This window comes from Eurypyga helias, unplaced genomic scaffold (genome assembly GCF_000690775.1).
Source record: "Eurypyga helias isolate BGI_N326 unplaced genomic scaffold, ASM69077v1 scaffold42788, whole genome shotgun sequence".
NCBI classification, from domain to species: domain Eukaryota; kingdom Metazoa; phylum Chordata; class Aves; order Eurypygiformes; family Eurypygidae; genus Eurypyga; species Eurypyga helias.
In genome coordinates, this window is record NW_010269598.1 from 7,265 (window position 1) to 22,078 (window position 14,814).

At 41.2% G+C, this 14,814-nt stretch overlaps 1 protein-coding gene across 1 annotated transcript in view; it reads right to left on the bottom strand.

Annotated features, from left to right (window-relative positions):
- CNOT7 (CCR4-NOT transcription complex, subunit 7) overlaps positions 1–14,323 on the bottom strand; it is a 19,181-nt gene extending 4,858 nt beyond the window's left edge. Inside the window, exons 1-4 of the mRNA XM_010158155.1 lie at positions 14,117–14,323; positions 13,635–13,828; positions 10,420–10,581; positions 3,851–3,995 (exon numbers count right to left, since the gene is read on the bottom strand). Coding sequence (XP_010156457.1) covers positions 3,851–3,995; positions 10,420–10,581; positions 13,635–13,828; positions 14,117–14,233 — 618 coding nt within the window. The 5' untranslated portion in view covers positions 14,234–14,323. The remainder of the gene's footprint in view (positions 1–3,850; positions 3,996–10,419; positions 10,582–13,634; positions 13,829–14,116) is intronic.
- Between the last annotated feature and the right edge of the window lie 491 nt (positions 14,324–14,814).

Genomic DNA, 14,814 nt, shown 5'->3' on the forward strand with positions numbered 1-14,814 from the left:
AAAGTTTAAAAGGTAACAACCATTGTTCTACAAACACAAGAATTCAAGTACCTATAAATGAGGTGCCCATAGGCCTCCTATGTTAAAGTATCTAGGCTTCCTTTGAAGCAGACCTTTCTTTTTGCACTTACCTTTCAACAATTAATTTAAGGGTTTTTCCACTTCCCTTCACAAAAAATTGAGTGTCCTTAAGTATCTAGAACACTACAGGGAGTCCAGGAAAATGTTACACAGCAGGCATTTAGAAACCAGGTGGTAAAGTCAAGAAAGGAAGAAAGCCCCCACTCCACCTCTACGAGACATTATACCCCTCTCTGAAGTTCATTAGCTGCCATAAGAGAGTATGGAAAACTGCAATCTTTTATTGCTGTAAGCACCTAGTTTTGTACAGCAATTCTTTTAATCATTAAGCCATAAAGCTACTGGAAAGACTAAAGCACATGCACATTCTTTAAGGTCTAAAAGATTTAAAAACTAATCCTTAGCCATAAGCATTGCAAGACAAAATTGTTGCACAGACACAATGCTTTTGAAGACAGACTGCCTAATATCTGAGTTTACCTTTCACTGCACTCCTAACCTTTTTCAAGTACAGGAAGAGAAGCAATAAGAGGCAAAAGCAAAACAGTACAAAGTTAAAACTCACAGAGCAATGAAGTCTGACCTGAATATCAGAAGAAACGTTACGAAAATTCCTGTGGCTCTTATGGCAACAGGTTTGGGTCCAGGTTTTTGTTTTGTTTAAAAAGATGGAAGCTTCAGGAAAAACATCCTCAAGTAACACCTTCAAACCAACATGAAAACCTAGTACCGGTATGGCTAGTTTTCTTCTAGCTTGAGCAGCAGCAACAAGGTTCACATAAGTTTAAGGAAAGAATAAGTCTATACACTATACAGTTAAGCACTGAAACGAGCTCACTGTCTTTATGTGCTTGAATACAACATTTGAATACTGCAAATACGCTTAGTCATTTAACATGCATTCAAAAATATGCTGAGGGTTGGTGGGCAGGGAAAAAGGTGCATCTGGGCTGATACAGGCATGTTCTCTGCTTTCTAACTCCAATAATGAGCTGTTAGTTAGCAACAGCAGTTGGGCCCGAACCCTTTCAAGGCTCTACATCCTCAAGTTGTGAATTAGCAGTGCCTCATCATCAGGTCCTGCTAGCTGTAAGACTACTCTAGCTTCAAATAACTATTATTCTTGAGTGGTTTTTCTTCAAAACCAGTATTTACACAGCAGCTGCAAGCTCTGGAATGTACTCACTAATTCAGAATTTACAGCAACAGTAGCCTACGGAAGAATGCTTTGAAAACAGTGCTTTTAAATGGCGCACATCTATTTGTTAATATACCACACACCACTTTTGTATGGGACTTCTTGGTCTACAACTGCAACAATGACAGTATAAAGCCTGGCTGTCTCTGAAAACGAACAGGCTACTGGGATTCTGTTAGGCAAGACTTTGCACTGCAGATAGGAGCATTTTACTTTTGGAAGAGGAAAAACTCCTTCCAAGTTTTCAGAGTGTTGGTCTTTCTTGAAAGAGGCCACAGAACGATCTACATAATCACAGGACCATAGTCAACAGCAAACCCAGTTCAAACTCTCCAAGTTTCATAGCACTGGTACCAGAGTTCATTGTTCTGTACAATCCCCCGTATTAAAAGCAAGTTTCCAACAAGGTCTATAAACCTACATCCCTTAGAGCTGCTGTTGCTATCAAAAGGTTTGCAACTGTCTACATAGAAAGATTTTTAGAAAACAAGCAAGAGTTTCACCTATACTACGTTAACATCTGAAGTTAACCCCCAGTCGGCATGCCTGTAAAGCACACTCATGCCCTTCTGAGTTAGAGTAACAAATTCACTTACTGCAAATTCACAGACTATCTACTTCAACCAAGGAGCATCAGACAGCTTCCCAATCCTCAAGCACATTTCTCAACGCTGAAAATTCTTTCTGGGATGCGTGGGGGGAGTGGGAGCAAGAGGACCTACAGCAAATCGGTGACTTTCATATATGAAAATGTAACTTTGACAAGTCAATAAAGGACAACCGCACAGCAGTTCAATTCACCACAATTTAATAGAGATGGGAAGCAGCAGATGTGCATTTGCAGAGTCACAACACTGAATGCCTACCTAGCAGCTTGTTTTGGTTGTCATTTCCCACACCGAATGCCTTGCAACAGCTGCCCTCAGTAGGTGTCCACCCCCACTCCTGCGCTGGGAAGTCTGCAGGGCTGGGGTAGGCCACGTCCCTTCCCCTCCTGTCATTACCGGGCTGCAGGTTAGGTGACAGGAACAAGATTTACTGCAGGAAAGCTGACCTGCAGCTCAGAAGGTGGAAAAAAATGATCACCCTTGTTCCTCAGGTTTGCTGATGTAAGACCTGCGGGTTTTTCTTGTCTTCCAAAAAGCACTAATCTCTCTAAACAATGCAGGTTACAGGCAACTGTGTCTTAACAGAACAGGAAATACAATCTCCTCCTTCCCAAACCCACTGGGAATGTTACCTCTGGAATGGTAACACCACAGTCATTCTGTCACCTTTCCTGCGTCACTACAGTCGGATTATACATTACGTTCCTGGTGTGTCATCACCACTGAGACACCAGATGCTTTGCTTCACCAGGAGTGAGAAAGTGAGGGCTGCTTTTGGTTGGGGTTCCCCCTCACCCCTCCTTTAAAAAGGATACCTGAAGTTCATGAACATTTCATTTTTAGTGCTGGCCTCTGTGGAGAAACACTTTTGGAGATGTTCTCTAATACTCATCTATTTTGCCAGCTGATAACACTAACGACACTAGATGGAAACGGGTAGGGATACTTTTCGTACCAACTGGGAGGTATCCGTTTTCAACGGTAATTTGCTTCACAAAGATTGACACACCTTGCTTCCCACACAAAAAGGCTACTGCTGAGGAGTGACACACTGATAGTTTATCTCAAGAAGAAGGAGGACTATAAACCCCACGCAGACCAGTAGTCGAGCATGACAAAGCAGCAAGCCGTTCAGTCCTTCGGATCTGGCTGTACTACAGTGTTCCCTCTTTCCTGCAGGTCCTCATCAGGAAAGCCTAGAGAATGGAGTTACTTTCCATAAAAGCAGCAAGTCATTAATTGCCCCAGATGAGCAATGCACCTCATTCCAGCAGCATTCCAGACTCTTACAGTTCTCTGGCAAGTAAAGCTGCTCGCAATCCCTAGAGGGTCCCCTCGACATACTGAGTTCGTTTCCATTCACTCTCCAGCCCAATGAAGTATCCAAATTTTATGCCCAACAGACTAAGCCGATTACTAACCCCACTGGCCTGACACAAGAGATTACTTTCTAGTATTGCATTTTTTTCTAGAAGTCCCATGTTGTCCCTGAACATAAGCTGTTGTTTATCTTTCCTTACGGGGCCTTCTGAAACATTCTTCACTCCACTCCTCTTCCCAAGTCATTTCCACAGGATCATGACTGCAATTACCTTTGCCAAGATGACTGCAGTCCTTTGGTGGACTACACAATGAGGGAATAAGAGTATATGAAGCCCAACAATTCTTATGCCTCAAAAAGTGAGGGATCAATTCCAAACACGGATTTATCATCTGTCAGCAATGACTGGGCACTATAAATACAGTATCAACATGCTATTTTTAACTGGTAAGCAGTTACAAAAATTGATGTGTGCACCTGCCTGCCTCTATCAATAGCCTTTAATATTAAATATTTAAAGTTTGAGACAACGAGGCTGTTTAATGGGTATTACCAAAGCAAAGCCAGAAAATAAGTATTTTTTAGCAGAAAGTACTCTCTCCAAAGTCAAAATTTATTCTGAGCCATTAAAAGATTACTTGCCTTCAGATTTTTGCAACTCTTCATGAGATATTTGACGTCATAGATGACAGGGAAAAACAATCGCAGTATCTCAAAGAAGTCCAGCTCTTCTTCAGGCAAATTGGAGTTTGTCAGGATTTTGATTAGATAGCCAAAGTCATATCCACTGCAAATTAATAACAAAAGCAATATAAGAAATAACTCTGAAGCATCCTTCTCCCTTCCAACAGCAAGGCTTTGTTACACATCAACAGCACATTTTGCTTAGTTTCTATGCAATTAAGACTGACTCTTACAAAAGACTAAACCTCAGCATCAAGGCACCATGGCATCTTCAGGGAAAGTGTTTTAGTTCAGCCTCAATGAAGCCAAGTGAAGAAGCAAAAAAGATCTGCCTAGAGGAGCTTCTCCAAATCCTGAAACAAGGTGGTGCTGCCGGGGCTTCACTTCCTAACAAGAACTTAGAACAGAAGACTCCTAGCTGGTTCCTTTTGCACAGGCTGGAGTTTCTCACTACAAACTGAACGAGACAGACACTTCTACAGTTCCTGAAATCCAAAGGATTAATGAGTTTCCAGAGCCAACAGCAATGAAAAACAGATTGTCTTTCAATTTTTCCAGTTAAACCACCACACAGATAACTGAAAAAAAATTAGTCTTTTGTAACTATCACTCCTTTTGGAGGCAAGGACAGAGTAAGTTGGAATTTTTTTGTGTGTGTGCATACAAGTCAGCAGGAGGCAGCAAGAGAACTGAGCAGTACAGGTTTGGCAGAATAAACTGAGGTATTTTAGATAGTGTGTGTAGTGGAGAGAAGTTTGGGAAAACTTCCTTCTCAGTAGTAACTGAAGGAAGAGGTCATAGGAATGAGGTGTGGCAGTAAAAGGGGAAACCATGTACTTTTACAAAGGGTTATGAGAGGAAACAGAGGGTTTAAAGCATAGGAAGATGTCGGGCATTAAGCAGGACTGCCCACAACAGAAAGCAGTGGTGACTAGTTATCCCTAGCTTTCCTTAGGAAAGCAGAGATTACAAGCCTGGTTATTCATGATCTGATCCCAAATCTGATTGGTTCTGATCCCCTGTAGGTGCAGGATTGTTCATGTGCATATTCAGTGAGCTAGATGGGGGACTGATGCACTCCCTTGTTGTTAGGTCTGCATTGATCCAAACCAGTTCCTAGATTTTACTGACATGCCATTTTAAAAATCCCTTTACTAACAAAGATGATGAAAACATAGCAGGGCTGCCTCTACTGAGGGCTGCATCAGTTTTGCCACTTAAGGAACCTTCGTGTGTAGCCGAGAGAATTCAGGTGAATGGGTAGAGAATGCCATCGTAATCTTAGGGATTTCTAGACTGAGGGTAGAAAATCTTGAACACGCTGAGAGTAAATGGATTGTTTGCTAGTAGCCCATTAATACAAGCTATACAAAAGGTACGGACAATTGCAGCTCTCCCATGGGGGTCTCCAGTGTTCTATACAGGAATTTCATCATGTTGAATGAATCCTGCACCGCAACTGATGCTTTGAAGCTGTGCTGGCAGCACTCCAATCTCCACAGCAGCAGCCACTGGCCAGGGAGCAAAGGACCCAAAGATAAAGAAGGATTTAGGATTTCAGCTGAGCTTTAAAAAGGTAAAAACCTGCAGTACACTTAGCAAAACAGTAGCATGGAAGCTTAATTTTAATTTTATTAGGCCACCTGGAGGTGAGGGTGGTGGTGGGTGGGAATAGTGAGGAAGCCTGTATCAGCATAAAGACCTCTACAGAAAAGAAAAAAGCCACATTAGCAAAAAAAAAAAAAGAGTTCAGGATTAAGGGGATTTACTCCTCTAGAGATTAGAGATACTATTAACGCACTAAATTTCTGACATCTGTTATCCTTGTGGCTCAAATGTAACAGCCATATAAAAAAATATGAAGTGAGGAAAACTGTATTTGTGCCCCTCTTACTCCAAAAAAGGAAAGTGTGTTTTTAACTCCCCTTCTCTTCAAACAGGAAAAAATTATGTACATGACTGAATCAGTAGCAAACATGCTCTTAAACACTTCCAGTTTCTATTAAGAAGGAGGTCTGTAAGAAGTGGCAAGTCAAGATTTATTTACTGTTTGTCCTGAGAGGGAGCAGGCTGTCACAGAGCTGCAATCTCATCTAAGAATTTTATGTAATTCCTCCCACCCCCCCCAGAGGAATCAGCAGATTCTTTCATTCTAAGATCCTCACACAGAAAAAGGGAACAGGGTATCTGAACAGTGTAACAGGGTATCAGGCATGATTACTCTTCATCTACATGACATCATTCAGGCAGATTACCTGGTTTCAGATCCCAAGCATGGGTTAGTCTTAGCTCAACCAAGTGATCTCTCACATTCATTATGTTCCAGCTGCTTACACTTAGCCACACCGTACTGGTAACAATCATCACAAACCACCCTTTACTAATCACAGTGCAGTATCAAGACATCTACAAAATCACATTAGAAACTTCTTGGGGATGCGGCAGTCATCCAAGTTTACAGAGCAGTAAGAACTGCCACTCCAATTCAAGACTAAGACATACATAGTTCAAAAGTTTCAGTGTCCACTGCCGCGTGCTAACAGAAGGGTAAGAAAGTCCACAGTGAGCAATTATGTAATTACCTGCTCATTAAAGAGGTTTTCTTCTAATCCTTTAACAGACAATTAGTGGTTGGTTTATACCCTAAAGCACACAGGCTTCCTTTCCTTAAAAAGCTTTCCCCATTTCAAATATAATCACCTAAAGTTACTAAGTGCATCTAGCCGCAATCCTGGAGCTATAGCAACATAACTACTCTTACAACCACTTTGTTTTTTCCCCCCACTAAACATGGACACTTGTAGGCAACAAGACCATGAAAAGATCAAACATGCTTGTATTTCATCCCCTTACTACCCAGAAAGAGTTCAGATAGCCAATTAACAATGAACTCTACTCAAGCACCAACAGCCTCTGAAATAAATCCAAGCCTGACAGGGCTGAGAACACTTCACTTTATAACTGATGAATGAAAGTGAGCCAGCAGATTAGATTTTTATTAAAATCGGTTAGACAGAAATAGTTATTGGAATACAATAGCTTGGAACTTTCCAGCTTCCCAAGAACATCTGGTTAAGAGGCATGTTTGCACAGAGCCTCCGAAGGCAGACTGAGGAGGCTGCACACAGGTGGACACTCAAAGCTTCAGCAGATCAGTCAGCTGAACATCCACAAAAACAGCATTTGAGCTGTTCCCTTTCATAACTTGTTAAGGCTGCCAAGCACCCACAGCTCTCGACTGTGACAGGAATCAGAACTTCAGGGCTTCCCCCTCCTCCCTCATCAACTCCAATACCTTTTAACACACACAAAAGAGATTTGAGGGAATTGCACTATGGAGGGATCTGTGACAGTGCAAATGTTTCTTTGCTCATGCCTGGCAGAACTGCAGGCCCACAGAGATTTGCCAACAGGTCAGGATGCCAAGGCAGCTACATCAAATGCAGAGATAAAAAGCACGCAAAAAAAGCCTGAGAAACTAAGAGTTCAGAAATAAACCACACAGGAGTTCAAGGAAATCAAAGACTGGGAAATGGAACACAACCAAAACATCACCTCATACCCTGAGAAAGGAGTAATTCCCCTCTGTCCACTAAGACACTCCTAATTTTTGAGGGTTAGTAGTAATTAAAGCATTTTAAGGAAACAGAAGCAGTAGCACAGTCAGCAACTATCAAGCACAGCTTCTTCAGCACTCAAAGAACTACTGCCTGGACAGCCTACATGAAGCAAGTTTTCAACTGAGCAGCCCTGCTGTTTACGCTCCACTGACAGAACATAATCAACCTAAGATATACTTAGAAACAGCTGTTTACTATTCTTTGTGACAGATTTTACGTGACCCATGCTCATTTATAGCTTTGTGCAACCTTAGATTCCTCAGAACTTCACCCACTGCTCCGAGGGTTTGTGCTGAAGGTAATACCAGCATGCTCCATCAAGCACAGGCCTTTAAACACTCGGCGACTTCCAACAGAGGTGTGGATAATGAGTGTTTGACAAACATTTGCTGGAATAGCTGTCTTAAGGGGATTTCTGAAGACATTCTCAGTGAGGTCCACAACAGAAACTCATTTAGCACAGATGAAATTGGACTTTAATAAGGCCATTCCAAAAACCCTTCATAAGCTGCACTAGCAAAACCAGCATTATTGGTCATAGTTTGCACTACACTTCAGCCAGCATACTAGTCAGGAATCACACACAATCAATATAATTATGCTTTAAAAATAATCCCTGGTGTAGAAACGGCTCAGGTATTCTCTTGCTTACACTGGGCCTTAAAGTTATTACACACTACTGGAAAAAACACTGTTTTGTAGCTGTAGCTGCTTCTACGTGGCAGTGTCTGTTGACGTACCAGTTACATAACATGCCACCCTTCCCTCTCCCTTTCTCCTGAACCATCCAAGTTCTTTTACTGTAGTCAGGTGTAAGTCACAAATATGAACACTAGAGCCCATCATAATGGGTTTAAGAAACTAAAAGAAACCTAATTCTTTGTGGATGAAAAGCCAGACATGAGCCGGCCGTGTGCGCTGGCAGCCCAGAAAGACAACCGTATCCTGGGCTGTATCCAGAGCAGTGTGGCCAGCAGGTCGAGGGAGGCGATTCTCCCCCTCTACTCTGCTCTGGCGAGACCCCACCTGGAGTGCTGCATCCAGCTGTGGGGGCCCCAACATCAGAAGGATATAGACTGGCTGGAGCCCCTCTGCTATGGGGACAGGCTGAGAGAGTTGGGCTTGTTCAGCCTGGAGAAGAGAAGGCTCCGGGGAGCCCTTATAGCACCTTCCAGTGCCTGAAGGGGCTACAAGGAAGCTGGGGGGGACTTTTTACAAGGGCCTGTAGTGACAGGACAAGGGGTAACAGGTTTAAATTGAAAGCAGGGAGGATTAGATTGGATATCAGGAAGAAGTTCTTCCCGGAGAGTGGCGAGGCACTGGGACAGGTTGCCCAGAGAAGCTGTGGATGCCCCATCCCTGGAAGTGTTCAAGGCCAGGCTGGATGAGGCTTTGAGCAACCTGGTCTAGTGGAAGGTGTCCCTGCCCATGGCAGGGGGGTTGGAACTGGATGGTCTTTAAGGTCCCTTCCAACCCAAACCATTCTATGATTCAGCCTTTCTAGTTATTTTGACACAGTTCATGGCATTCTTGTTCCAGTATTTTTCCTCAAGGTGCTACCCTAGTGGCAAGACAGCAAGAGTAAGATTATTTTGGAGTCACACTGTGAGTCAAGACAGCTGCAAGTAGAAGATGTAGGCAGATGAGGTGTACAAGTGTACTCAGAAAGGATCCTCCTTTTTTACTGAAACTGTCTTTTCTCCCCCTCGCCCCCGCTTTTGGAAAGCCAGTCTAACACCTGCTTTCGACAAAGCAAGTCAAAATGATGAATTCTGCAACAGGCTGTTATATGCATCTTTCTACTGCTGTTCTACATTCCTTGCTGAAGCAATCCTTATTTTACAGTTGGTTAATAACATAAATACTTATCTAATTCTACATGCCTTTCTCTCCTCCAGCCTCCCCGCCAAGATTTAATACTTAAGGATGAAGTTAGGGTTTTTTTTTGTTTTGTTTTTCTGTTTGTTTGGTTGGTGTGGTGTTTTTTGTGGTGGTGGGTTTTTTTCGGTTTGTTTTTTTTTTTCTTTTTTTAACTCAGTCATCTACGTATTACCACCCACCAATGTAGCATGCGTGGTAACAGCAAAGCTGTAAGGAAACTACTAATTTTGGCTAAAACTCATGCTCTACATTTGTTCACTGGCTCAGCAGCCATCAGTTAAGATGCTTGTCAGCTTGAGGGCATCACATAGCAATAAGCCTTTAAAGCCACTGTTGCTTGCAAAAAGAGCCAATTATCTCTGGTGCAATAGTCACTGCGTAGTCAGCTACGCATGTTTGGAAGTGTTAAATCTTACTCACACCAGATGATCTTTTGTATCTTCACAGATTCACAGAGATTTCGCATTCACATTTGCATTGCTACCCGAGTTCCTGTTATGGAACGAGTAGTAAGGCGCATTCATTACTGCAGCTAGAATTAAGGCTTATCAGGGTTGTTCTTTCTGAGTAATTTTCAGCTGCCCAGATTACCAGGAATTTTAAAAGTGTTTTATAAAACTCTTCACTGATAATTCTGCAGTCTCTCCCATGAAACAAAAACAAACAAAAAAATTTGCTCAAGAATTGTTTAGGAATAGTTTGCTTTTATCATTACTCCTATTATTGCTTGTGTTTGGGATATGAAGAGATACAATGCCACCTGCTGGCTTCAGAGTTTTATGTTTTCCTGATTCAGTTTTCTGGTTAGTGTAAACACCAAAAATAACACACGTACCACCCTGTACAGTCTATTCCTCTAACACAGAAGGGTGCTGTCAGTATTACAGCAGAAATAGTTTTCCAAGCCTCACCAACCAAGATACATGCTACATACACTATCAGACATATACCACTTAACATCTCAGATGCAAAATCCAAGCTCTAGAATTCATGAATCAAAAAAAATACTTAACATGCAGAATTTACCTATGAAAGGAAAGCCACTTGACTCCTTCACACAGTACCACTCCTGATGTCATAAGCAGTTCCGCAAAGTACTGCGTCTCAATTCCTTCTTCCTCGTGCTTTTTAAACTGGATACCAGATGTCGTCAACAGTTCAATAGAGTCCTGGGCATACATATCTTCTCTAAAAAGAAAAGGAAAAGCAAATTTTCAAAATCTACAAGCCTCAGTGATTATAAGCCTGGTAACAGGGTTTTTTTCTATTCATTCCACAGTCTTGACTAGCTCACAGCAGGCACAGCTTGACTTCGCTCTGTGTTAATTGACATTTTTGTTAACTTGTGTTAACCTTCACATCATTCCCAGCACCTCCATTCTTGTCTCCTTCATAAAAGCCTGGTTCCTACTCCTCTTCAAAAAAAGAACTGCCCCTTACTGAATCTACAGAGGGAAGTGAATGTTTTGAATACAGACATTTTACCAAATAAGATACAGGACTTCAACTGTGACAAATTAAATACAATACTTTAAGCACTAACAACTGTTACAATATAGAACTAAGAACAGTAGACCCCTGATCCCCATGCTACTGGTAGTTCTGCAGATAGTATTTTCCACGCATTTCTTGAGATTTAAGCTTGCATAAATGTTTAGACACATGCTCATCAAAACTTCCTACTCACTACAGCTGGAAATACTTGCTCCATCTAGTCAATCCTTAAAAATCAGGTAGCATAACATCTTCTTTCTAAATGATCAACTTCAACTTTTCAATAGTCAGGTTTTGGACATAAAATCTAACATGAGAGAAAAAGCCTCCTCTATGCCTTGTTTGACCCCCATTTATCCCTGTGTTTGTTCACTTTATTGCCTACATTTTGGTAAACTCAAGTATTTTGTAATGAAATGGATGTTTGGGTTTTTTTTTTTCACCCCCTTAAATCTACATCATTTTAACATAGACACAGAACGTTTAACTTAAAAATTAAAATGTGTCTCTCCTTAGCAGATGTTATTCTCCCTACTGTCCACAACATACTATTCTAGAAAACTATGCATTGAAGAGACCCTGAATTTTAGTAAAAAACAAAACAAACCACAAAAATACAACAGAAAAGCCAACCAATACATCAAGCTTGACTATCAGATTCACTCAGACTTATATTCCTGATTCCTAATAGCAAGCCAGTTCACCAGAACAGAGATACAGTCTCCAGATGTGCTGTATCTTTCTTCCTCCCTCCCACACAGCTGCTCAGTAGCGCTACAGCTTTAAGGCATCAGTTTCCCAACACCTGTCCATTTCCATAACACATTAAAGAGCCCATCCAAAACAAACATGCCTATTTTACAAAAAGAAGTTTTAATCCTAGTTTGTTGCTCTGCACTAATCAGGTGGGTAGTTAGTTTAGGGAAATATTTATGCTCTTTAAAAGCACACTATAACAAGACCTGGCTGGAACCACACACACACAAAAAAAAAGGAGCTACCTTCTAGGAACAGCCAACAGCTGTTTTGCTTCAGGAGCAAAACACTTGGCACAGTGCCACTTCTCAAAAGGAAGTTTAGAAACTGGAAAATAAGTAATTTCTCTACCCCTGTAAAAAAACATTTGTGTTTCATGCAGCACTTACCTAGCTCACCTTTCTGTACAAAATGCCCCCTGTGCACTATTACCAAGTTAGGTAAGTAGCTGCCTAGGTCTTGCCTTACTAAGCTGTCTTATGTATGCAAGATCTGGCACAACTGGATGGAAAACCACTTCTGTTTTCAGTTGCCTGACACTAAGTAGACCTTTGAAGCTCAGAAAAATGAATGAAGCATAACTCAGGCTCTTCTCAGATCAGTCTAGAAGTTATTAACTCATTCCTCCTCCTCTTTCTCCCACACTTAGCGGGATTAGTGTATTATTCTATTAAGACAATGGAAAACTTCCATCCAGCACTTACATGGCCAGGTAAGTTTAGAGATACCAAAATACCATATCTACACTTCTCTTTCTTTCAAGGGATGCTTCAAACAAAATAAAGAGAGCATGTCATTCCTCAGACCAATCTGATTTGTGACAAGCCACAGCACTGCTTGTCTATAAAAGCAGAAAGATCAAGAGAGACAGCAGCAGTTTTTTGCTTTGTAAGAACCCTGATTACTTTGAAAACAGGTCTTTTTATCTGCATAAAAAAGGTCTGTTCTCTAAACCTCCTTTGCGGCTGCAGTTTTAACTCGTGTATATCAAGCTGTCCCATTATCCAGTTACACAACTGCCAAAGAAACCCCAAGCCTTCGACTCATTCAAGTTTGAGAAATATTTGCAATGATACTCAATTCAAACCTTACCAGGCCAATTATGTTTACTTCAGGAAGAAATTCAGGATACTACTAACCTTGTCAACTATGGGCTAAAGATATAATTAAGATATAATTAACTTATCACTTCAGCGTCTCACTCCACAGGAAAGTTCATACTTAAAAGGTTTATCACTGATAAAAATCACATTCTCAGTGTTCACAGTACAATTCTGACAGATAATTAAAAAAATCGTTTGCTTTTTATCCAACACTTAGTACAAGATAATCCAGAACAAAAAATCTCTACAGAAGTTACTGCTACAGAATCAATAACCCATTTCAACCTATTATAATAAGAAAATTAAAATACAGTAGAATAAGTTGCTTTGAAAACACAAGAAAAGTTGCTGCAGTCTTTAAGAGTTGTATTTTATCTGGATTATCATCTAGAACTTGTTGTGAATGTTTTAACAACATCATTGTAAAGAGGACAGAGCAGAACTTGCTGACGACATTTGTCACGCTTCACTTTCAGTCACCTTGGTAACTATTGTCCTTTGTGACTGTCTTTTCCATTAAAGAACGTGCAAAGAAACAATGTGCGCCCTCTCTTAACACCTAGTAGGAGTTAAACTATGTTTAGGTACAAGCACTTTGAAACACTATATATGAAAACGCAGAGCTAACCCTTGCTGGAAGTATCAGTGCACCTTTTTAAAAGAAACATTTGTTGAAATCGCTTAGCATTTTCAACCAAGCTACCCACAGTAAGACTGCACAGAAGTGAGGCAAGAACGCACACGTTCAGCTGATAAAAGTTTTCCTCACAAAGTATCTGTGGTATTCCAATCAGATAGAAGAGCTGTTACAGCTTTCACAACCTATAAAGCGTTTTCAGTAACGAAGTCAGACACGCACATGCAACAGCACAGACATTTAGCACTTACGTTAAGTTAAATTTAAAATTAAATTGCCAAGTTGAAGTTCCTGGAGGGTATTCTCCTTGCTCATTCATGAATGTCAGTCCTAGCTGAATTATTTTTAGCAAGTCTACGTTGCAGCGTAATAGTTGGTACTGATAGTCTGCGTTGCTTCTGAATTCTCCGATAGGCCTTGCAACTACTCCTGGAAATTCTGTATCCTGTAAGAACAGAGTTAAAACTTCAGCAAAACACCCACAAAAATTTACATTACTCACTTTTATTAAAACATGTCACACATCTTCCATAGGCGAACAGTACCACGTGTATGTTTAGCTTTTAAAAAGAAGTAGACGAGGAACCTCATGTTCCTACAGCATTAATTCAACACTAAGAATCCATTATTCCTTCAATGAAAATGAACAAATCTGTAGCTTTAACTTACTAACAACAAATGAAGTCATGTGTGTTGCAGTAATGTGCCAGATAAACCCCAAGTGCCCACTTACCATAGCTACATAGTTATACTTGCGTATAACCTGACGAATTTTCTTCATCTCTTCATCCAAGTTACAAGCCCAAACTTCACAGATTCTTTGGCTATGGTCTACGGTAGCTGCTGGCATAGTGGGGAACTTTAGAGACCATACATCAAAAGTTACACTTGACCAAGGATCAGCTTCATAAAGAGGGCCTTAATTAGGTTTTTTTAACCTAAGAGACAAAGAAAAGAAAGTATCAAGTGTATGTTTTTATCCTTCACTTATCTGAAAAAAAAGGCTTGAACACCAGGATCAAGCCTTATTCTTCAAAATTTCATAAAAGAAGCACAACGCAGCCACCAAAACCGTATGAATTTCAGCCACGTGAGTTTAAGTCACTACCCAAAACTACTTGAGAGGAAAACCCTACGATTCTGTTGGTAACTTTCTTGCACAAAGCCAGGCAAATGGGCAAGGTGTACTAGTTCAACAGATAAAAGAGATACCTGAGCCCACAAGCGTTATTTCCCCACGGGTTAGAAGAGCACATTCCTGCGGCTCCCACGGCTGCGTGCAACATGAAACGAAGCGGCAGAGCGACCGTTAGCGTTACGCCAAACCTGGGGACACCGCGGACGATAAGGAGCCGCCCGGGGGAGCCACCTCCCTCGGGGGGAAAGGTTCTTCCAACTCGCACGGGCCGCGCTAACCCAGACAGCGGCACG